We start from the raw sequence: 23,078 nt of genomic DNA, 5'->3' as shown, positions 1-23,078 counted from the left end.
CTGTCCACTTCTCAGGATCCCCATAGCTGCTGCCCTGATGCAAGCCCTGGCCAGAGACACCTTTCCCAAATCCAGACCTGATGCAGTTACTAAGGATTTGGGGAGCTGCTAAAGGGGGGGGGCGCTCAGGGGGGTTCTGGGTTCCCAACCCCTCTGCTCAAAGCAGAGTTCGTTAAGTGAAGGAGCTGGGATGACCGGACCCTGCTCACCTCTCGTGCTTGTGCTGCCACGATTCTCTGCACCTTGGACCCCCCACCAGCCCACGCATCCTTCTCACCTCTGCCCTTTTATACTTTCCTCTTCGGACAAGCGCTCCAGTTCTGCACTTAGCCCCGGCTTCCTTGATTTGAAAACAACATCAGTTACAAAATGTATCATTCCAAGTTTTTAATTGGGATGGTGGGGACTGGGTGGTTGAAGTTTCCTTAAATGTTTGTATCAACTGGAAAATGCGTCCTGATGTTGGAGAATGGTGATTTAAAAAGAAAACAAAAAGGTACATACAATCTCCAACTGTAACTGATGCTCCCAGTTCTCCCCTTGCCCCAGTGCCCACCACAGGACCCCACATATAAAGGAATAGTCTGTGTTTGATGAATGAATGAATGACGGAGTGAATGAGCTCCTCAGCCCAAGTAGAGTCTGGGGCTCGCCGCCCGCAGCAGGAGGCCTCTAACCTCCCCTCCTCCTGCCCCACCCCAACTCTCCAACTCTTAGGGACTGACTCCAGCCACACGCTGACCCCGGTTTTCTGGAGCAGCCCCTTATTTTAAAAATTCTTCCTGAGGGGGCCTGGCTGGCTCAGCTGGTAGAGCTTGCGATTTTTGATCTCAGGGTTGTAAATTCAAGCCTCACACCGAGTGTAGAGATTACTTAAAAAATAAATAATAAGGGGCACCTGGGTGGCCCAGTCAGTTAAGTGTCTAACTCTTGGTTTCAGCTCAGGCTGTGATCTGGGGGTAATGACATTGAGCCCCGCAGCCCCCCAGGCTCCAAGCTCAGCAGGGAGTCTGCTTAAGGCTACCTCTCCTTCCTCCTTTGCCCCTCCCCCCAGCATGAATTTGTGTGCGCACATGCTCTCTTTCCCTCAAAGAAATAAATAAATCTTTAAAAATATAAATAAAGGGGCGCTTGGGTGGCTCAGTGGCTTAAAGCCTCTGCCTTCGGCTCGGGTCATGATCCCAGCGTCCTAGGATCGAGTCCCACATCGGGCTCTCTGCTCAGTGGGGAACCTGATTCCTCTTCTCTCTGCCTACTGTGATCTCTGTCAAATAAATAAAATCTTTAAAATATACATACATAAATAAATAAATATTTGAAAAAAATTAAATTCTTCTTCATCATCTTGTCCGTTTGGGCTCTGAAAGACCAGCCATCCTGGCCCACGAGGTCATTCTTCCCTCCCCTCACCACATGAAAACCCCATCCCAGCCCTGCCCAGGGCCTCGGCAGGCCTGAAGCCCGGGTCCTTAGACGGGGAGCCAGTCCTCCAGGGCAGCACCTGGGATCCCCCCACCAGCCCCCTCCCGATTCTGTTGACCCGGAAGCAGGGCTGGGGGGGGCCCTGGCTGGGAAGAGGTTGAGGGGAGTCCCTGGCCTGGGGCAGGCTGTTTTGGGGGATGGTGCTGCCCCCTGGTGGTCGAGGAAAGGCCGATTGTAAACTCGTCTTTGCGAGTCGCTTCAGACATTCCTATTCTTAAAAACCTTAGTGTGGACCCAGCTGGGAGGCTGGGCGGGAAGGAGTGGAAGCCCATCTTTGCCCAGCTGGCGGGCGCGCAGACACACCACTACCCGGCATCTCTCAGAGGACTGTAGGTGTTGCTGACCTCACGCATCCCACGCACAGCTCTGGCTCCCACCACCCAGGCCGGCCAACCTGCTCCTCTCGCCCACCTCCCTATCCCAGTCGTGGTTCCTCCTTCTTCCAAATACCCAGGAGTCACCCTTGAATCCTGTCCTCCCTCACCTGCCGCTGCCCCCACTCATACTCCTGCTGTCATCTGGTGTGTCTGCCTCCCAAGTATGCCCTGCGTCCTTCCACTGCGTCCTGCTGAGCCCCACCAAGTCCCACCATCTCCAGACTGGGACTGATACCTGCTGCACCAGCCTTTTCACTGGGCTCCTGGCCTCTCCTCTAGCCGGTTTCTACAGGCCTAAAGCAAACCCCACCTCCAGTGTCTGCCTCTGCACTAAGGAAAGATACCCCATGACCAGGACTGACAGGGTCTGGCCCCTGCCTGCCTCTCTAACTCAACTCCATCTTCCTTTCCCCCAGCCTCTTAGTCTCTGGTCATTCTGGTCTTCCCTCACTACAATAAGCCAAGTTCATTTCTACTTCTAGGGTTTTGACCTTATAATTCCCCTTGCCTGGAATGTTGCTCCCCTCCTTGCTGTCCAGGAAGGCTCCTGTTCACTCCGTGTCTCTTTGGTTGAGAGGTTCCTGCTCAGGGGGCTCTCCCTTGGTGCCCCTGATTGCTGTGGTCACTGCATCATTCCTCACACCCAGCATGGGGCCTGGCACAAAGTTAGGCTCACAAAGAGAAACCGGATTTAGTGGTGGCCCAGTCCTGTAAGGAAGACCTCTCAAAGTACACCTCCGATTAAGCTGGCAAGAGCAACACGGTAAGGAGGTGGGTGGGCAGAGAGGGCAGGGGAGAGGTGGGGAATGTCTTTCAAAGATTTTTATTTATTTTATTTATTTGACAGACAGAGATCGCAAGTGGGCGGAAAGGCAGGCAGAGAGAGGGGAAGGGAAGCAGGCTCCCTGCCGAGCAGAGTGCCCGATGTGGGGCTTGATCCCAGGACCCTGGAATCATGAACTGAGCCGAAGGCAGAGGCTTTAACCCACTGAACCACCCAGGGCCCCCAAGGCAGGGAAATTCTTGAACTTGACACTCTGTATGCATAATAAGCATGCATCAGGTTGGGGTGAGGACTGACATATGCCCAGACCCAGGAGTGCCAGTTGCCTCCTGCTGGGGCCTCCTGGGCTTTGAAGATCCAGGAGGATAAGCTCAGAGGCTTCCCTGACCTCACCAGCGTTGTCTGGATTGACAGGGAGAAACTCCTGTCTAACATGGACAGCTACCTCTCTGATGTCTAGGGCTTAGACGGGTGCCAGGCTCTTCCTGGGATGGCATAAGTTCACTCGCTCACTCATCCGAGAATATTTGTTGAACTCCTACTACATGCTAAGCACTGGTGCTTGGCCTTGAGGATCCAACACAGGGAGAGACAAACAGTGAACTTACAGGCAAAATACACATAATAATAACCGCTGACATTTATCGTGTTCTCAGTCTCTGCGGAGCACTGTTGCTAGAGCCCAGATGATCTCATTTAATGCTCAAAACATCCTTATGAGGCAGGTGACAAGTTATTATAAGAGCCAGGAGGGGCGCCTGGGTGGCTCAGTCAGTTAAGCAGGGAGCAGGGTGGGGCGGAGGGGACACTTTTGGTTTCCGCTCGGGTGGTGGGATCCAGCCCCAGGATGGGCTCCGTGCTCCTCGTGATCTGCTTGTCCCTCTTCCTCCTCCTCTGCCCCTTCCGCTGCTTATGCACACACACTCTCTCTAAAATAAATAAATAAAATCTTGGGGAAAAAAAAAGAAAGAAAGAGCGAGCGAGGGAGCCAGGAGCCTTCTCCTGTAAATCAGGGATACCCCCAAGGAAGGGCGTTTTTGCCAGAGCCAGAAGGATGGGAGGGAAACAGCTTTGTTTTAGGGCAGGGAAAAGAGTTTTTCGGGCAAGTGGAACAGGAAGTTAAGTGCAAAGGCCCTGAGGGAGGAAAGGGCTCTAGTATCCAGGAGGCTCGACTTTCCAGAACGCTGGTCCTATGCTCCCATCTGCACAGTCCCAGGCTCGTCCTGGCCCCTTGGCTCCCAGACACCCGCCCACAATTCCGGGCCGGGCTTCCAGACAGCTTGCTCCGCCCGACCCGCTTTCCGGAGCAGCGCCTCTCCGTGGAACCCTCCGGAAGGTCACGCAGTCCCCGCTCTGTCCCGGGGCCCCTTGTCTCCCTTTCCGCCTCAGAGATAGCCTTAACTAGGCCTGGGGCCCTGCGGTGGCCCCAAGCGACTAGGGCCCTGGCCCCGCCCCCGGTCTGCCCCGCCCGGCCCCGCCCCGGCCCCGCCCGGCCCCGCCCCGGCCCCGCCCCGGCCCCGCCCGGGCCTCCGTGGCGCCGCGCACCCAGCGGTCTCTAGCGCGCGTGCGCCCCGGCGCCCCCGGCTCCGCCCACCTCTGGGATCGTTGGTGTTCTCGCAGGGAGCGCTTGTTTCCTGGCGCCCCAGGCCCCCCTGTGAGTGCCCGAGGCGTGGTCTCGTAGCCCCCACGGGCCTCGTGCTGTGGCCTGTGGTACTTGCTGTGTCGCGGAGAGGGAGGACGTGTGCGGAGAAGACCTGGGGTCCGATGCGAGTGCCGCTTGCTACTGTCCGGGCTGGACCCAGCCAAGTTACTTAACCTTTCAGAGACTTGCGTTTCTCTTCCTTGCCCTCCGGCCTGACCTCACGGATTGCTCTGAGAATTAAGGGAGATGCTGTGTGTGCAGAGGCGGGCGGGGACAGGCGTCTTGCTGAGCGGCCACTGTCACACGTGGAGTATGTGGGCCTCACTTGTATCTCCCTCTGTGTGTCCTCTGTGGCCTCTTTTCTCCCCTCTCCCTTTCTCTCCCTTTCCTTCTTTTGGGGTGTTTTCCTCTGTGTGCCTATGTCTCTTTCTGCTTCTGTCCTTCTGTCTTGCCATCCTAGCACTCCGATGACACACCCTGGGGGGCAGGGCAGCTGGACCATCCAGCCCCCTGTAACTCCCTGGAATGGGCAGGTGGCAGAGGCAGAAGCTGGGTGACAGCGCCGGGCTGAGAGCAAACCCAGGTGCTCCCGACCTCGGGTGCCTGCTGTCACTGTTTCCTGCCCACTCGGGTGTCAATGCTGAGCTTTCCTTCTGGGCTGGGGCACCTGGAAAGGTGGAGGTAGGATGGGTCTCCCCAGCCAGGAGGTGCCAGGCCTGCTCTGCTGCTGGCCTCCCATGTGACACTTAGCACAGAGCTGGCCTGGGAGGGAGGGCGAGAGCTGCATGTACGTAGACTGCAAATGAACTCACGGGCTCCTTGTTTAAAAAAAGAGAAGAGCATTTGGAAGATGGCGATAGCAGAGCGTTCCTCTGAGTGTGGGATCCTTCTGCATGCAGGGCCCTGTAAGGGCATGGGTCACTTTCCTATGAGTTAGGAAACTGCCTCCCCCTCCCATAACACCCACCTTTCATTCTGCTCAGTAAATGTCCTTATCCCACCACTCCTGGAACTGATGAAGTGGGGGGTTGAGCTAGCTCAGGCGAGCCCCACCCTCAAAAAGGGCTTGGGAGAGCTGGGGTCAAGTCTGTAGGCCCTGGCCTAGTGCTCGCATGCATCCCTGCTCGGCCACTGACTCTAGAGCCTTGCTTCCTCTCGGAACCTTGGTTTTGTCATCTCTAGAATGAAGGCACCTGCTCAATCCCAGGACCCTGAGATCATGACCTGAGCCGAAGGCAGAGGCTTAACCCACTGAGCCACCCAGGCACCCCCTTTTTAAAAAAGATTTTATTTGAGAGAGAGCATGAGTTGGGGAGAGGGGCAGAGGGACAAGCAGACTCCCTGCCCACCCAGCACCTCAGGTACCAGCTGTTTTTACTACATTGTTGATGCCAACAAAAGGCACAGAATGTCCAAATTAATTCATTTTGGGTGGAGGGGAAATGGAGGAAGAGGTTTGAAGGAAAATGTTCATAGTTTTAGTGAGGGTAGCATATCCTAACCCGAGCAAGCCTGGGGCATGTGGGTGGCTCAGCGGGTTAAGCATCGGCCTTCAGCTCAGGTCATGATCCCAGGGCCCTGGGATTGAGTCCCACATCCGGCTCTCTTCTCAGCAGGGAGTCTGCTTCTTCCTCTGTCCCTTACCCCACTCGTGCTCTCTCTCAAGTACTTAAAAACAAACCCAAAGAAAACCACAGCAAGCCTGGGGACCACAAATGTGTCATTCAAGTGCTCATAGAAGCACCTGCCTTGTGCCATTTTACAGGAGGAGTTTGCTGAGTTTAGATATGACCCTGGAGGATTACTTAAGATTTTTTTAAAAAACATTTTGACAGAGATCACAAGTAGGCAGAGAGGCTGGCAGAGAGAGAGAGGGGGGAAGCAGGCTCCCCGCTGTGCAGGGATGTGTGGCTCGATCCCAGGACCCTGGGATCATGACCTGAGCTGAAGGCAGAGGCTTTAACCTACTGAGCCACCCAGGCGCCCCAGATTACGTAAGATTTTTGAGTGCGCCTTAGGAAGAGTAATTCACAGCTGAAGGCTATGTGAGTTTTGAGAGGGGGCAACAGACAGACTGCACTGGGAACAGATGGGCCTCTGGGGATCTGAGCTACTGCTGGGCACATCACCTATTAGGTGCCAGGCTCTGCACCAGCTGCTGGAGATGATGTTGGGAGCAACACAGACTGATCCGTGTCCTCGTGGAGCTTCCCGGCTAGCTGGGGAGATGATCTCAGCGTCCTAAAAACTAGTAGGGTACTGCGGGAGCACAGGACTAGTCCAGAACAGGGCGGGAGGTGGCTTCCCAGAGGAAGGTAACATAAATTGAGGCAGGTGCACCAGCAGAGGGAATAGCAAAGGCCCAGAGAGGGTTGGACTGAAAAAAGGTAGGTATGGGTGGAGAGGAGTCTGAGGGGCAAATGGTGAGTGAGGAAGCTTGAGGCCTTTGCCCTGAGAAAAATAGCAATAGGTTTTAAGCAAAGGAGTCAAATCTAAGAAAAATGTTCTGGCTGCCAACATGGAGCGCAGGGGTTGGACTGGAGGCTGGGAGGCACTCACGGCTCTTGCTGTGGTCAAAGTTCCAGACAATGGTGGCTTTGAGTAGGGTGGCAGAGATGAAGTCACCTAGAGGCAGATGGGTTTCTGAGATAGTTAAGCTGCAAACCTGACACCCTTCCTTCCTTCCCTGGCAACATCTGACCACCACCACATCCATATCCAACCTCAAGAAACCAACATGAAATCAACGAACTCCTTGTCCAAGACCCTGTCCTTTTCTAGAACATGCAGAGCTGGAGCTTGGGGAGTAGGATGGGCAGGGATTTCCCACTCCTTTGAAGGTAGTGGTGGAAGCCTACTCAAGACCTCCCAGATGTGAGTGCAGCTCTCTCGATATGCTGCCATCAGGGCTGGGGTGGTAGTTGGCTGGCAGCACCTGGCACACTCAACAAGCCAAGTGATGAGAAGCAGCAAGATGTGGTGGGACCAACACTGACTGGAGCCTGTCTGGTCCAGACCTTGCTCAGTGACCTTGAGCAGGCACTATCAACCGGCCTGCTCTGCAGCTTTAGTGGGTGGAGGTTGGTTGGCCTTGGATGGGGATGGCAAGGGATGGCAAGATTAGAAATTCCCAGGCCTTCTCAGCACAGCACCACGGGCGGGGCATGGGGACTACGGGGAATCAGGTAATCATATTTGCACATTTATTACAATGTTCACCGTGACGAAGTAAAATAGCATGGTGTTTCTAAAAGCAAGTAATGTTTTTTGACATTAAAAAAAAAAAAAAGGAAAGGCAAGTAGTACAGGCCCATGATGGTTCTGCTGCTTCTCCTCTGAGAATGAAACAGGCAACCCTTGACCTTAGTCTCTAGCACCAGAGCCTTCATGACCTTCTGACACTCGGGCACACACATACACACCAACGCAGAAAAGGTTTTGTTCTTTAGTTTTTAAATCCTTTTTATTTAAAAAAAAAAAAAAGAAAAAGAAAAGAGAGAAAGAAGAAAGAAAAAAAAAACCACCCAAACCCCCAAAATCCCCAATAAAAATATTTCCCATCGGAGGCTGTTTCTTTTTTTGTCTTTTAAAAATTTTATTACACAAATATCTCCCATTCATGTGTCAGAGGAAAGATGTCCTTGCTCTTTCTAAAACCAACAGTGGAGAACGTTTAGAAAACCGAAGTCCAACTAACTTTCCTCCTTCCCTGGCCCAAAGCAACCCCCATGTGTCAACTGAGATAGCAGGACTTGCCCCCTTAATGCTTACATTTAATTTAAAATTTTTAGCACAACATTGGAGATTTGACTCTAAATCAGCAACAAAAAATATATATTTACAGTATTTCTCCAAAAAACAAACAAACAAACAAACAAAAAACACAACCAAACCCTTTAAACATAGTGACTTTAGGAGTTTTATTTATGGAGCAGTTATTTTTTTTAATCACCAAGTGATTTTATATTATATATATATAAATTTTCTTCCTTTCCTTTGTGGTTTTTCGCCCCGGTGCTTGGAAAGATGGAGGCGGGGTGTCTGGCCCTGCGGTCTGAGGAGGGCAGGCTCTCCTGGCAAGGCCACATCTCAGAGCAGATTGCAGGAAATGCGATGGGACTCCCGGGATCCTCTGTCCCCAGAGACATTTCTTTCCTCCACGCAGACCAACCCTCACCTCTAAAAACCATTCCCCCCTCACAGTCCTAGAGAAAAAGGCAACCCAGCAAGGGCGTAGGGTCCATCTGCCGCCACTCCTGGGCTCCCTTTCCTGCTGACCAATTTACGTGCGCGGTAAAAATGCTTGTTTTTCCAAACCAAAAACAAACAAAAATAAAAACCAAGCCCCCCCACCCCCAACCAAACCATCAGCTTGGAAATTTCTGTGGATGAAATGTCCCAAAGTCAGAGGCACTCTCCCGGCACAATCCCTGCTCTGAAGGGGTCTCTCCACCTCCCCTTTTATAAAAAGACAACAAAACGAAACAATCTTTTCAGTACTTTCCACAGGAGCAACCAGAAAAAGGCAGGAAGCTTCCAATTATAGGTCATTAACAATAATATTAATAAGGTTTTTGCTCAATACCCAGGGTTCTTTACAGAGAAGTCCCCCTAACTGAGGCACTCTGGAATAAATCACTGGCATTTCCTCGAAGTTTCAGCCCCAGGTCACTGGGGCCTGGAGACCAACGGAAGGGGCAGAGGGTCACGGGAGCAGACTGCTGCTTTTAAGGTGCAGCCAAGAGAATCAGCAGATTGGAAGAAACCGACACAATGCCACCCCGTACCAGGACCCAGTTTTCTCTTAGGAGGCCAGTCTATGCCAGGGTCAAAGCTGCGCTAGGTGGCAAAGAGGGGGCCCCTCTGCCTCTATTGCTTTGGAAGTGGCAAGTGTGCAGTTGGCGTCTCTCCTCGGGGTGGCTCACGCTTCAGACCCCTGGTGCCTGGGCTCCTTCCCCTCCCCCACGGGGCTCCAGGAGGAGGAGAGCCTGAGACTGGGCTGCAGGGAAGGGGCCAGGAAGGAGGGGCTGGAGGACGAGAAGGCGGGGCAGGGTTGTGCTATCGCTATCCTCACAGATGGGGAGCAGAGTGCAAATCCGCGTCTGTCACGTGTGAGCTCCTGCCGCGGGCTGCTGCCACTGAGCATCTCCTCACACACTTAAATATTGACCCAAAAGAAATTCCGACCTTTCTTTCTTTTTCCTTCTTCTTCTTTTTTTTTTTTTAAAGTGCAAAAAGCTCTCTGCTGCCCTAGAGAGAGGATCTTTGGACAGGCCGTTCTATGCAAAGTAAAAGGGGGCAGCTGATGGGGCTCGACACAGGGCGGTGGAGGGGGAGACACCACGCTCCCCTCCCTCGCTCCCTCCACACACACGTGTAATACACTCAGCCACACACACAGAGGCACATGCACACCCCCTTCCACGGCTACAGGCGGAGGGCAGGTGACTGGCTTCAAAGCAGGACCCCACTGCCCCCACCCTGCCACAAGGTGCCGGATCAGTGAGCCGCTGGGGCTAAACACAGGCCTGGGCTCTGGGGGCTACACCGCAGCGGAGGCCCAGAGCCTGCTGGGAGGCAGGTGGGGACCTAGCCAAGCTCTCTGCTCTCCCCGGCTTGGGGAGATAGGCTGCTCCCTCTGAGCACACACATCCTGGGAAAGCCCTGTCCAGGCAGGAAGGAGGAACGTGTGGAAAGGGCAGTGGGAGGCTAAAGACGGAGGGGAACAAGGAGATGGCGCCTGTCTCAGAATCTGCCTAGGAAGCAATAAAATGGGGGTGTCCCTGGGGTACACAGTTCCAGCTCCTCTGAAGAGCTTCAACCCCAGTAAGTGCAACAAGGACTTCAGAGAGACTAGTGGGCAAGTCTGGGGAGGGGGGGGGGTGACCTCATTACGCGAACTACCACGAGCATGGGACAGGATCAAGCTAAAGGCAGGGGCAGAGCGTGGACACGGATGAGAGGTTTTAGACACCTCAACAGCACCAGTACGATCGGCGCGGGTCTGGCCTTCCTGGGGGCCGCTGGCCCCTCCTGCGTGAGCCGGCAGAGTGTGGGGGAGGAGAGACACGCACTGGACACCACGAGGAGAACCGGGCCACGGAGACGGGGCCGCTTTCTTCCCTGGAAATTTGCTCAGAACCAGGCACGGCTGGGGACCATGAATGGGGAGAAGGGCACCAGGGCCCAGCATGGATGACGGCTGCACAGACACCCCAAACTGAGAGCCCGGCCTCCCGGCCGGTGAGCAAGCGGGCAGGCGGGCAGGCGAGCAAGCGAGCAGGCACCTTGACAGCACACAGCCTGTGCTCTCCCCTCGGATTCGGATCAGTCTGCTACTCCTTTCTCCTTGGGAGGAGAGGAGCCGGCAGGTAAGCCTGGTGTCTACCCCCCTCTCTGCCCCGCCTGTAGGGGAAGGGCTCAAGGGACAGGAGAGCAGAGAGGGAGTGTGACGCTGGCCTCAGAGCCCGTGCAGGGTTGGGGAGAGAGGCTCTCCTGGCTGGGGAGTCAGGGGAAGATCGGTTTCCTGCTCAGTCTGGGCTGCGTGTGTTTTAGCTGATCTTCTGTATCAGCTTCTCGTCAGACAGGCAGTAGAGACTGTTGATGGACAAGTCTGAGATGAAGTGCTCGCAGGCTTTTCGAGTGATCTGCTTGCATCCTCGAAGGTCGATCAAGGTGACGTTGGCAATTCGCCGTAGGTAGATCAGGGTCTGGTCTGTCAATTTATTGCAACCTGTGAGGAAAGGGACCATGAGGGCAATGCCATGTGCGCACAGCCACAAGAGCCGGCTCCGCCGCTCAGCTCCCCAGCTCTTTTCCTTAGAATGCTAAGCAAAAGCCCTCTGTCTCATAAGCTACCCGGCTGAGAGACGAGAAGCGCGCCCCTTCTGCCTCGCACACCCCAAGGCCAAGGCCGACCAAACTGCAGCCGGCAATGGCCACGCCCTTAAGCAGCCGACAACTACTGGAGGCTTCCATCCACCAATCAGTTAGAAGAGAGGGAAATCCGTGTCCTTGTCCAGATATGAGGAAACAAGTTAATTCCCTTCCAACAAACCCAGGTTCTCTGTTTCACTGGTCAAGCTCCAGGGAGGGCTGAGCCCTTCCGGAGGCGGGCGGCCCTGAGGCGCCGCGGCGGCGTACCTGCCATGTTGAGCTCCGTGAGGGAGTAGCGAGTGGAAGACCCGACAGCGGTGAGCAGGTTGGAGGACTGGTCTGTCAGGTGGCTGCAGTGACTGAGGTCTAGTCGAGAGAGGAGGGGCATGTGGCGAATGATGAGGCGAAGCGTGGCATCCGTGATGTCAAGGCCTGCCAGCCGGAAGTCAGTCATGTTCCGGAGCTTGCTGCGATTGTCCTGACCTGCACAGGCAAGGCCGGCGCCTAGGTCAAAACTCTTACCTCTAGCTGGCTCCAAAGCTGCGGGCAGCCTCAGCTCCTTCCAAGCCAGGCCTCCTCGCAGGGGTTAAGCAGAACTGCCCACACCCAGCCCTGCCTGCAGGGAGTGAGTAGGCTGTGGGGGCAGTTTCTAGGAAACCAGACACATTTTCTTTCTTCCCAGCTGCTAGATTTTGCCTCACACAGCAAAAGGGGATGTGTGGAACGCTCCACTCCTCCCCACACTCCCACACTTTTCTAGACCATAATGCAAACGGCTTCTAACGTCCCACCTCAACCATGAAGCCTTCCCAGACTTCCTCAGGATTACACCATCTGCGTCCCAGACGGAGTCCCTCCTTTGCCTGCAGGCAGGCGGCCGCTGTGAACAGCTAACCTGCGCGCCCGCACCAGCCGGCACTCTGCCCTCCATCTGTACGCATCCACAGCGTCGTTCTGGACACTTCCTTAGTTTCTGAGACAAAGTCTGTCGAAAGACAAAGCTACCCTAAGATGAACACAGAGAAGTCAGGGCCAGAGCATACCTGGTTTATCAGCCGGTGGAGTCAGCAAGTCCCGAATTTGAGGGTCCTTGATTCCTACTGCCCACCGAAGATCAAGGGTCCTGAGAAGGGGGCAGCTGGAGGTGCTGAGGGCAGATACTGCAGACCAGGAGCAGCCTGCTAGGAGGAGGTCCTTCAGTCCTACAACGGGAACAGACAGACATGCAACCGTATACTCTATTGCATTTCCTCGCTTTGGTGGTAAAACCAATTGCTTAGTTCCTACCACAGTAATGTAGTGAGCGTTAGTGACTTCCTGTCTTCTAAGACCCCAAAATGCTGACGAGAGAAGGCATGCTAAGGGGTCAATCATGGCAGTATCACACTCAAATCTTGTCAGTGGCTCTATCCGGGGTGATGACGGACTACTCCAGCTAGTCTGGAGCGGTGCCTTGGGCACTGGTCGTTAGGGGCCCTGGGTGGAACCCCTGCTAACAAGCAGGAAGATGACAATGGCATGGAGCTGCTGCCCAATATGCTCCAAAGCAATTTTATTTTATTTACTTTTAAGATTCTACTTATTTATTGACAAAGAAAGACAGACAGACACAGACACACACACACACAGAGTAGCACGCAGAGAGAGGGGGAGAAGCAGGCCCTCCCCTGAGCAGGGAGCCCGACTCGGGACTTGATCCCAGGACCCCAGGATCATGACCTGAGCTGAAGGCAGATGCTCAACTGACTGAGCCACCAGGTGCCCAGCCCTAAAGCAATGTGAAGCAGCACTGCCTACAGCCTTCCCTGCCTGCTCACCCGGCAGCCTGTTGACGAGCCACGTCAGCTGTTTCTTGGAGATGTTGGTCCAACTGAGGTCAAGGCTGACTGGCTGCCTCTTGATGATGCCACTGAGAGCCTGGGGTACAATAGCCTTACACCTACTCAAGTCAATTTTTGTCCAAAGTCTCTTGTCGCAGCACCTGTGAGAGAGAGAGAGAGAGAACTGGCTGTCAATAACCCAATACCCCTTGTCGGAGGAGCTCCCATCAAAGCGTGCTGCGGGCTTCTGGGAGAAGCAGAGCACGTGGAGAGCCACCCTGCCTGGTTAGGCTCTTCTATAAGCAGACAGGTACCACACCCTGGGTTTTGTTTTTTTGTTTGTTTGTTTTTTTTTTAATTGGTTTTTTTTTTTTTGCTTCAGAGAAAAGGACTTGTCCTTTACGGCAACCATACAGGTTAAGTACTGAACTTGACCCGGTTCACCAATTTACTCTGGAAGGGCTGAGAACACAATTGTTAGGAACACACAGCAGACAATACTATAACCCTTCAATTGCATTAAAACAATATGGCTCCCACCAAAGCTTGTAGAAGGACGTATTAAAAAATTTGACTTCTTACTGCCTGAAGCCTTAGACTTGCCTCCAATTCTCTCCCTTGTCAGTTGTACCCAGCTGCCCGGGCTGCAGGGTGTTCCTCAGCACAGCTACAATCCATCCTGCCTTAAGCCCTACAAAGAGCCCATCCCTGTATGAGGCCGAAAGACGGTCTTTATCATCAGGTCAGGACAGTCTTCTCCCTGTCTTGCATTTCTGCTTCAGTGCTGTCTTTTTATTTTCTGCTCCAGTCCAGACCAGAAGGGAGAGGCCGCCTTCCCCCTGCAATCTACAGTCCACAGGCCATAAATAGCACTGCAACATGCAGGCTTCTGTTTAATATTTTACGGCCCCTGCCCCCAAGCCTGGCTCAGAGTCTGGTCAGCAGGGGAAGGGGAGACAGCACATAAGATGAGTCTTATGTGACTTGGTCTGGAAACTGAGGGACAGAACCAGGCAGGCCCGCTAGCACTACAAAGAGAAAATATTAGGACAATTTGGGTAGATCACATATTAATTCAGATTTGGGAAATAAACTTGCATTTGCCAAGAATGGCACATGAGACTTGTATGGTAAAAACAAGCTGCTTATGATAGAACAGTGAGTCTCAAACTTTAACGTGTATCAGAAGCCCCTGGAAAACGTGTAAAAAAAAGATGGCCTGGCCCCACCCCCAAAGGTTCTGACTCAGAAGTACTGAAACAGGCAATGAGAATCTGCATTTCTAACATGATGCCGGGCAATGCCAGTGGCCCACCAGTAGTCTGAGCATCACATTTTGAAAACTACTTTAACTGGGTTTGGCCCAGATACAAAGAATATGTTATGTCCTAGGGCCTAGGCGCAAAAGGAAAAATAACGCTCTACGGAAATGTCTGTTCATCATCTCGAGGGACTTCTTCTCTCCGCTAAGTATCTCACTGCTGAGCTTGAGAAGAAATGGCAGGTCTCATTAGGAAGGATGAGTAAGTCTCAGGAAGCTCAAAATTCGACTCTGCTTCCTGAAGAAAGGAATTAGGGTCCAGACTTGGGGGATAAGAACAAAAACTGGAAAACGGTGAAAACATTTACATTTTTTGAAAAGCATGTCCACCTCTTTCAATAGATGGAGAAGAAACTGAGGCAGGGGCTCGAGAGCAGTCACCTGGGTCAGCAGCAACGGGTGTGACTGATACAGCTGAGACTGAGACAGGCTCTCAGCACATGTGTGCTGAGTACAGGTTACTTACGGGGCGGGGGGGGGGGTTAAAACTTATGACTAAAGGTTTGACACAAACTGTACAAATCCAACCCCCAAATCAGTTTCGCACACCCAGCAGAGAGAAGCGGGAAAGTGCAGAGCAGGGAGAGGAAGCCAAGGGCCAACCTTGCCCGAGGACCCCTGCAGGTACAAAGAGCCGCATCTTTAACAGGACCCGCTGTCTAGGGAACGGACTGAGTTGATTCAGTCCTTGGGGACCCAGCAAGCCTCCAGATGCCAAGACGCATGCAGTTCTCATATGGAAAGTCTGCCACCTACTCCCATACCCCTATTCCTGATCCCTGTATCCCTGCTCACCATTTATACCACGTCTTGCACACTCGCATACATTCACAAAGTTCTCTGCGGCTGAGGTAGCGGAAGACAGACATCCAGACCTCCCGCTGCATCCAGCTTTCGTCTCCATCCTGAGCCCAACTGCCCCGGCCATTCAGCCTGGCTGCACCCCCCTCCTCTGCACTGTCATCTTCCTCCTCCTCCTCCTCCTCTTCCTCCTCCTCTCCCCCCAGCCCCTCCTCATCCCCACGCTGGGGGGTTCGGGCTGAGCAGTGCTGCACTAGCACACGGGGGGAATGGCGAAGGTTGGCAGAGGAGGCCGTGATGGCCTGCAGCTTGGGCACAATGGATGTCCCGTGGAGCTCTTTGGTGGGCCTCTGCAGCGTGACAGTGAGGTACGATCCCCGGATCTTGGCTTTCTCAACTTCAGACAGCTCCTTTTTGCCGCTGGGATTGTTCTCCTTTTCCCGTACCATGGTGCGCTCTGTGGCCTGTAGCCGCAGCAACTGCCGCCGTTTGAAGCGCTCATCGCGGCTGGCACTGTGGTGGTCGCTGGGGCCAGCCCCAGGGGATGACCGAGTCACCATACCCCGGGGGGAGACCGGGTCATGGATGAGCTGCAGCATGGAGGTGGGTGAGTGAGGTGGGGGCGTGAGGGGCTCGTCGCAGCTCCGCAGGGGCCGCAGGACTTTGGCTTGCACGGCTTCGTCGTCACTCTCTTCCATTTTCCGCTTCTGCAAAACACGCCCCCAAAAAGCCCCGTCAGTACCTTCCTCCAAAACCCTTTAAATTTGCAGTGAGCCTCACTGTTGCTCTCCGGAGACGAGAAAGAAGACAGATCACTGCTCTTCTACGGGCAAAGGGGTGGCTGCAGGCTACAGGGTGGTCACCTCCTCAGAGTCCACGATCTGCCACATCAGCAACCGGGCCCGAGCCTGTGCTGGAGAAAGCTGATTACAGACCAAACCCTTAAAATAGGTCACTTGGGAAATCTACCTGTGTGTGACACAAAGGTTTGTGTCCAAGTATAGAGGAGTGAGACCCAAATTTGAGCTGCATGATTCCACAGCCCACCTTATGCATCTCTTGCCCCAAATTTGGGGATTATAATTCCCTGGATAAAGATATCCTTTAAAGAGATCACAACTTTACCCCTATGCAATCTGACCATTTTAATTCTGTCTCTAATTTAGCTCCTTCACCCTGGAGAGGTGTCTGATGGTAGATGCTTGTGGTAGAAGAAAAGCAGCCTACAGAAACCATTTGAACTAGGACACAGATCTCACAGCAGTAAGCACCATGTTTAGCTCCAGTGTCTGAGCCAGACTCTACCAGGCTGCTTCCTCCCCTCCACACCCCACCCTATCCCTAGAGTCCAACCCCACGGAAGACAAAGCAGAGCGCAAGAACCTCTGTGAGCAACTGCAATGCTCCAGAGGCATGTGCGCCAGATGAAGAGGAGGAACTGGGGTTCAGTGAAGCCAGTGCTCCACCAGGGCCAACACCTCATCCCAGGGCACCTGTCTCTTCCTGGCGCCCACCGTGACTCTGCCGTGATGACGCTGAACCAGTGTTCCACTAGGGATCAGAGAGCAGTGTTCATATTCTCCTCAAGGAGACCGTTTCTGTCCCTCAGCAACAAGCCCCGCTCCCTTTGCTCTGTACTTTCTTAGAGCACTATGTTTGGAAGAGAATGACCACCTCCTGGGTGCTGGCTTTGACAATGCAGGAAGGTAACACTAGAACACAGAATCTGTCAGCCCACCTGCTCGAGAAGGGAGGCAAACGCCTACCACTACGCTACTGCCGCCAAGGACAAAAAATGTAGAAGCTTCCAGTATAAGAACCTGAGGTACCTGCTGAAGCTGAGAACTTCAGCACTAGTCAACTCTACATCCCCGCAACTCCCAAGACAGTTAGACTGAAATTCAACTACCTCAGTGCCCAAGTGGAAAGAAACAGACGACAAGGAAATCTGTCTCTGCTCCTGTGCAATGGGCCCATGAGGGGACCACTGGGGGCTGGTTGGCTGCCACCAGGCCAGCTGCCTCCTCTGGGTGTGCCCTCAACAGGTCTTGTTCTTGCTGGTCTGAGTAACCAGAGTCCTTCTGGCCCTTTAGCATTACCCACCGGGCCAGCAACCTCCACTACTCAGGGCCAAGGTCATGGCACTGGTCCCCCTGCAGGGAGGGGCTACTTCTGTGGGACATGTTTGGGCACAAGGGCAGGGCTTTCTGCAAGGCCACAAAGGTGAAGAGGACAAAAATGTGAGCCTGCTTAACTGGAAACTCCAGCACACCACTGTACTTACCCACTGCCTCAGGTCACTGCCTTCCCTTTAGTTTCATTCCTCAGGAGCAACCGTGCTCGCCTCCCCTCACCGCCCTCCTCAAATAACTCAGCTGTCTGGGCTGCCTAGGGTCCCAGAGTGTAAAAAGACCTCAGCGATTTGCAGACCCCAAGTGGGACAGTATTCAGTAATACAAAAAACCCAAACATTAAAAATTCCAAACAAAAGAAAAAATAATTAAGCAAAGGTAAAAAAAAAAAAAAAAAAAAAAGATAGACACAATACAAAATAATCTCTGTGGGTCAGAAAAACCATGTGAATAAAGTTGCAAAGGCAAGTGTATCCTAGCCATCCTCCAAGCCTGGCGTTTCCTTTCTTCTCCAGAGCAATCTGGAAAAAGCTCCCCTACCTGGGCTTTCTCCGAGCTGTCCTCCTGGTAGCACTTTGGACACTCCCAGCAATTTGGCAATTCCTCATTAAGCAGCCCTTCTCCATCCATCTAGAGTAAGACAGGGATGTTAACAATCTAGCACATTAGAAGCAAACAAAAAACCCAAAATATAAGAAACCCCAGCCTCTCTATTTTTTTTGAAGATTTTATTTATTGAGAAAGAGGAAGAGAGCACAAACAGGGGGAGCAGCAGGTTTCCTGCTGAGCAGAGAGCCCAATGCGGGGCTCGATCCCAGGACCCTGGGATCATGACCTGAGCTGAAGGCAGAGGCTTAACTGACTGAGCCACCCAGGCACCCCACCCCGGCCTGTTTCTTAAGGCTCCTGTATCATACAGTAATAGCCACATGGTTGGGAAGAACGTGGTAGTTACCTACTCATAAACACGTCGTTGTTTGTGGAGATTCCCAAGAGTCTGGGTCAATGTGGGGTCTCTCTCCTGACATACACATGTATATATTTATCTCTCCTGACACATTCATTTTCTTGAAAGTTTCCTGCCACTCTGCAGAAGGAACTGACCACACAATTCAGAAGGTGCCAGACCTTATTTTGATAGTGGGGCACAATAATTATGACTGCTTGGGTTCTGACACCAGTGGCCTAGTCTCTGTGACACTGTGCTCTCAACTATAAAGTGAGGATAAATAACAACTCCTATCTTATGGGGTTGTAGTGAGGAGTAGATGAATTACCTGTTAAGTGTTTAGGAAAATGCTTAGCGTATAGTAAATACTTTCTTTATCGACATGCAGATGATATCGCATCTTACTGATCCTAAGATGCATACTTTTTTCACATCTATTTCTGAAATTGGGCTGCATCTCACAATTAACAGTATCTTACAATCATTGTCAGCCAGGTGGCAGTCATGATACAGTTGTCACCCTTGGAGAAATCAACAAAATACCAGTACCAGTGCCCTTTAGATTGAAAGAAATATGAAGTAATAGGGTAGATCTGACTTCACAGGGCTGTCTTCAAGACGTAAACAAGAGGGGTGCCTGAGTGGCTTAGTCAGTTAAGTGTGTGACTCTTGGTTTCGGCTCAGGTCATGATCTCAGGGTGGTGGGATCGAGCCTCACACTGGGCTCCGTGCTCAGCGGGAGTCTGCTCTAGATTCTCTCTCCCCGTCCCTTCCTCTACTCATGTGTTCTCGCTCTCAAATAAATAAATCTTTAAAAAAAAATTTAGAAGAAGATGTAAACAAGAGAATGCATGTAAAACAGTGGTTCTCCAGGTGCCTGGGTGGCTCAGCTGGTTAAGGGTCAACTCTTGATTCTGGCTTGGGTCAGGATCACAGGGCTGTGAGACAGAGCCCTGCATTAGGCTTGGAGCTGGTAGTGGAGCCTGCGTTCCCTCTGCCCTTCCCCTCCTCCCTCTCAGAATCAGTCAGTCAATCAATCAATCAGTGGTTCTCTGCCCCAGCTACACATTAGTATCATTTAAGGAGCTTCTGCACACACTTAGGCCCAGGGTCCCTGCTTGAAGAGTGGACATGACCTCTTTTTGTTTTTGTAAGATTTTATTTATTTATTCATTTGATAGCTAGAGATCACAATTAGGCAGATAGGCAGGCAGAGAAAGAGGAGGAAGCAAGCTCCCTGCTGAGCAGGGAGCCCAATGTGGGCCTCGATCCCAGGACCCTGGGATCATGACCTGAGCCAGAGGCAGAAGCTTTAACCCACTAAGCCATCCAGGCGCCCCAAGGACATGACCTCTTAAAAGACTGCACCAATTTCCCTATTACTTTCTTAGAGGCCCTCACGTGCATACAAAGCATGACAGAGCATAAGCACTCATTAAACATTAGCTGATACCATCACTCTCACCATCTTTCAGGAACTCATATCCAGAGACACACTGAAGTACATAGCACAGATGCTTAAAGGCACAAAGCATTCCAAAACAGACCAGGCCTGGCCTGGCGACTCCAAATATACTCTTTGGAGGCCAGACTGCAAGCTCCAGGAGAACTGAACTATTATTTTGTCCTGGGCTATCCCTCAGGGTCTAACACCGTGGCTGACACACAAACCAGGCATCTGAATCAACGACAGATGTTAGACTATGACGTGACCCACAGATGACGGTCCATATTAGGGACGCTGGTGGCCTCTTGTGACACATTCCCACTGCATGCTCCACCCGGTGCCTTCAGACATTCTACCAGCTGAGCCCTCAGGGGGCCCTGAGGCCTCTCCTCACCTGGAGGCAGCCAGGATGAACAATCTCATTGCAGATACAGCATTCCATGAGTTTCTTCTCGAAGTCCTGTGTCTCCTCATTTTGATCCACCTCTCCACAGAGGGAACACGTGACAGAATGAGGCAGTCTGGGCTACAAGAGGACAAAGAAACCAAGAAAAGAGCAGACTCAGATGCTTATCAGTTCAGCTTCCCTTTAACTCAAGACGGGTGATTTGCTTCCTGTAATTCTCAGGGAGCGTGGAAACTGGGCAAAGAGCAGTTTCTGGTAGGGTAACCAGCGGAGGAAGACCGGGAGAACCAACCAGCTGGCAACTGGAAACAGAGACCAGTTCACTCTCACCAGTCAGTCCGAGGCCTCACAGGCCCTTCCTCCTAATCCATGTAAAGAGGGACCGACAGCAGTGACTTTTGTCCTTGCAATACTGCTTTCTTAGTTGAAAACAGGGCAAGCAAGGACGAAAAATTAAACAGGATCATTTCTGAGCTCAGAGAAAAAACGGACAAACAAAGCAAGCCAAAAAGAGACAGAAACTTCTTTCCATCTCTGAAGTCTCTAGAACTCTCACTACCTGTACTTCAGTCCCTTTGGCACCACCTGTCTTCTCCCTCCCCCAAGTTCTTTACCCAGCAGGCCACTTACTGCCAAGCACTGCCGAAGAACACAGGACTGCTTCATGCGACCAGGCCCCCCAAACTTCTTCATGTCCCTGCAGTAGTGGCAAACACCACACTCTCCTTGCACACACGCTTTGCACTTCCGGCAGCGCACCCGTCTCCGCCGGGCTCCTGACACTATGGGGGAGGCGGCAGCAGGCCTCACGGGTGTTAACCGAGGAGCCGGTTTCATGGTGTGAGGCTTTGTGATGGGGATGGTAGGAACCCGCACCTTTGGCCTGGCGGGGAATTTAAGCTGGAAAGAGAAAGCAGCGAGGTCAAATATATCAAGTAACTCTGAGGACCGGAGAAGGTAGAAGATAACGCAGCTTGGCGAACTATGGCCCACGAGCACATCGGCCCGCTGCCCATTTTTGTAAATGAAATGTGACCAGAACACAGTGACGCTCATCTGTTTACGTATTGTCTATGGCTGCTTTCACGTGCAACTGCAGAGTTGAGAAGTTGCCACAGAGACTGTATGGCCTGCAAAACCAAAAATATTTATTGCCTTTATTATATTTGTCATCTGTGTATTACCTCTACAGAAAAGGTTTGCCAATCTTGTCAGTCTTTTCACCTCACCCACATCCGTCTCACTCTGCTGACTGTGACACCCCCACTCCCTGGAGCTTTCTATGTACCAAAGCCATCCAGGGGCCCTCTGATATTTCCTTGTCCTGAATAGTCCTACTCAGAAGATACTCATAAAGAAGACCGTTAACTACTCGAGGGGGAGACGGATCTTGCTCATTTCTTTATTATTCTCAATCTGGTACATAACAAACACTCCAGTAGCCCTTAGGTATAGAATCTCTCTCTTACGTATATGTTTATAATCTTATTGCTTGTCTTTGTCCTGGTGATCTTTTCAAGAACAAGGACTGGGTCTTTTAGTTCTTCAAATTTCCAGGGTACCTTAAACATGTTTCTGACACAAAACATACAACAGCGAGAAATGACTGAGCTGTTCTGAGGCAGTTTCATGTGGTCAAGCATCGGCTAGGTGGGACTTCTCCACCTAGGAAGTGGTTCTTTTAAGACATCTTTCACAGCTATACATCTAAACATTCCTAAAACGTGACAGCTCTGCAAATTTCAACTGGGGACACCAAAGAAGGGCCTATGTATTTGCCAAACTCATGGCAAAGATCAGAATGCGAGCTCTTACTTTTATTTAATAAATAACCATGACAAAGGACAATACAGGAAAAAAATCATACAGAACCTAACGAAAACTCGTAAATGACAATTTATTAGCTGACAGGTCATTCCTTTCCTTCTTTTTTCAATTTGATACTGAAAAATCCAAATTAAGGGGTTTCCTGAGTGTGTGCATTCACTCCATCATTGAAATAGTCCAGCCATTTAAATATATGTAATTATTTTGACTAGTTTAAAAAAATATCCGTGAAAATAACTGAATCACCGGGCCAGAAGGATGGGAACAAATCCATTCTGGTGAATAAATGTACACTTTTGGATCTAAACCTGGAGGCAGGTTCTTAGTTCTGTTAAGAGAGTCACCTCCAAAGATAGCCACTTTTCCTGACCTAAGAGTTAAAACAGAACAGAGTAATGATTTTCTGTCAGTTTATTTTAATGTGCCAAAAGCTGTCTGCCTCTAGTTGTGCTTTTTCTTCCTGGAACGGTGATGACCAGCCAGCAAAATGCTTCAGCAGCCTGAAGATCAAGAACAGCTCCTTACCTTATCCCTTTTTGGCCACTGCACTATCGGGACTCCAGTGAGGGCTAACTTGGGATCGCTGTTGGCAAGCTCCTCCAGCAAAATCTGAGGATAGGATAGGACAGAAGAGGGGGAGGAAAAGCAAGGCACAGTGAACAAAGAGCCAATGACTCCCAGCAGCATCAAGACTTAGCCCCAGTCCCTAAAACCGACATGGGAAGGGCAGGCTGGCAACTGTGTTTTCCCTTCGTTTACAGGACTCACTGTAAAACAAATTGAAGATGAAAGAGAAAACTCTGACTAGTACTAGTACTATCAAGACTTTTAACTTCTCAATACCAGTCAATGAATATTATCAAGGAGTAAGTACTGCCTTCATTTTGTAAATCTCAGCAAAGTGGCAAAAAAGACTGGCTAATGCTGGATTAATTAATATAAAACGCAGAGTCTTAATGTCTTGATTCAACCCAGAGCTCTGTTCTTTTAAAGTTGATTACAGAAATCTCAACTTCAAATCAACCAATCAATTGATCAATCTCTCTCTCACACACACACACACACACACACACAAAGTCAAGTATTTGGCTTTATTCTTATAAACAGAGCAGGAACAATCTTGGGGACAACAGTTTTGATGGCTTTAGCCAATCTAGTCTGAACGACTTGAAGACAATGCGACAGTAAGAAACTGCCGCTGAAGTGATTCATGC

The 23,078-nt window shown here is 51.6% G+C and overlaps 1 protein-coding gene across 7 annotated transcripts in view; it reads right to left on the bottom strand.

Moving 5' to 3' along the window:
- Positions 1 to 8,180: 8,180 nt before the first annotated feature.
- Positions 8,181 to 23,078, bottom strand: part of KDM2A (lysine demethylase 2A) — a 114,869-nt gene continuing 99,971 nt past the window's right edge. For all 7 annotated transcript variants that reach the window (XM_082748624.1, XM_082748625.1, XM_082748623.1 and 4 more), the window contains 9 exons: positions 22,390 to 22,473; positions 20,668 to 20,937; positions 20,026 to 20,157; positions 17,776 to 17,865; positions 15,098 to 15,810; positions 12,979 to 13,142; positions 12,205 to 12,363; positions 11,429 to 11,644; positions 8,181 to 11,018 (listed from right to left, as the gene is read on the bottom strand). In XM_082748624.1, the coding sequence (XP_082604750.1) occupies positions 10,837 to 11,018; positions 11,429 to 11,644; positions 12,205 to 12,363; positions 12,979 to 13,142; positions 15,098 to 15,810; positions 17,776 to 17,865; positions 20,026 to 20,157; positions 20,668 to 20,937; positions 22,390 to 22,473 (2,010 nt within the window). In that variant the 3' untranslated portion in view covers positions 8,181 to 10,836. The remainder of the gene's footprint in view (positions 11,019 to 11,428; positions 11,645 to 12,204; positions 12,364 to 12,978; positions 13,143 to 15,097; positions 15,811 to 17,775; positions 17,866 to 20,025; positions 20,158 to 20,667; positions 20,938 to 22,389; positions 22,474 to 23,078) is intronic.

The sequence above is a fragment of the Mustela nivalis genome (assembly GCF_964662115.1).
Source record: "Mustela nivalis genome assembly, chromosome: 9".
Classification (NCBI taxonomy): domain Eukaryota; kingdom Metazoa; phylum Chordata; class Mammalia; order Carnivora; family Mustelidae; genus Mustela; species Mustela nivalis.
Note: the sequence above shows the minus strand (reverse complement) of the source record. Positions and strands in the feature narration are given on the sequence as shown.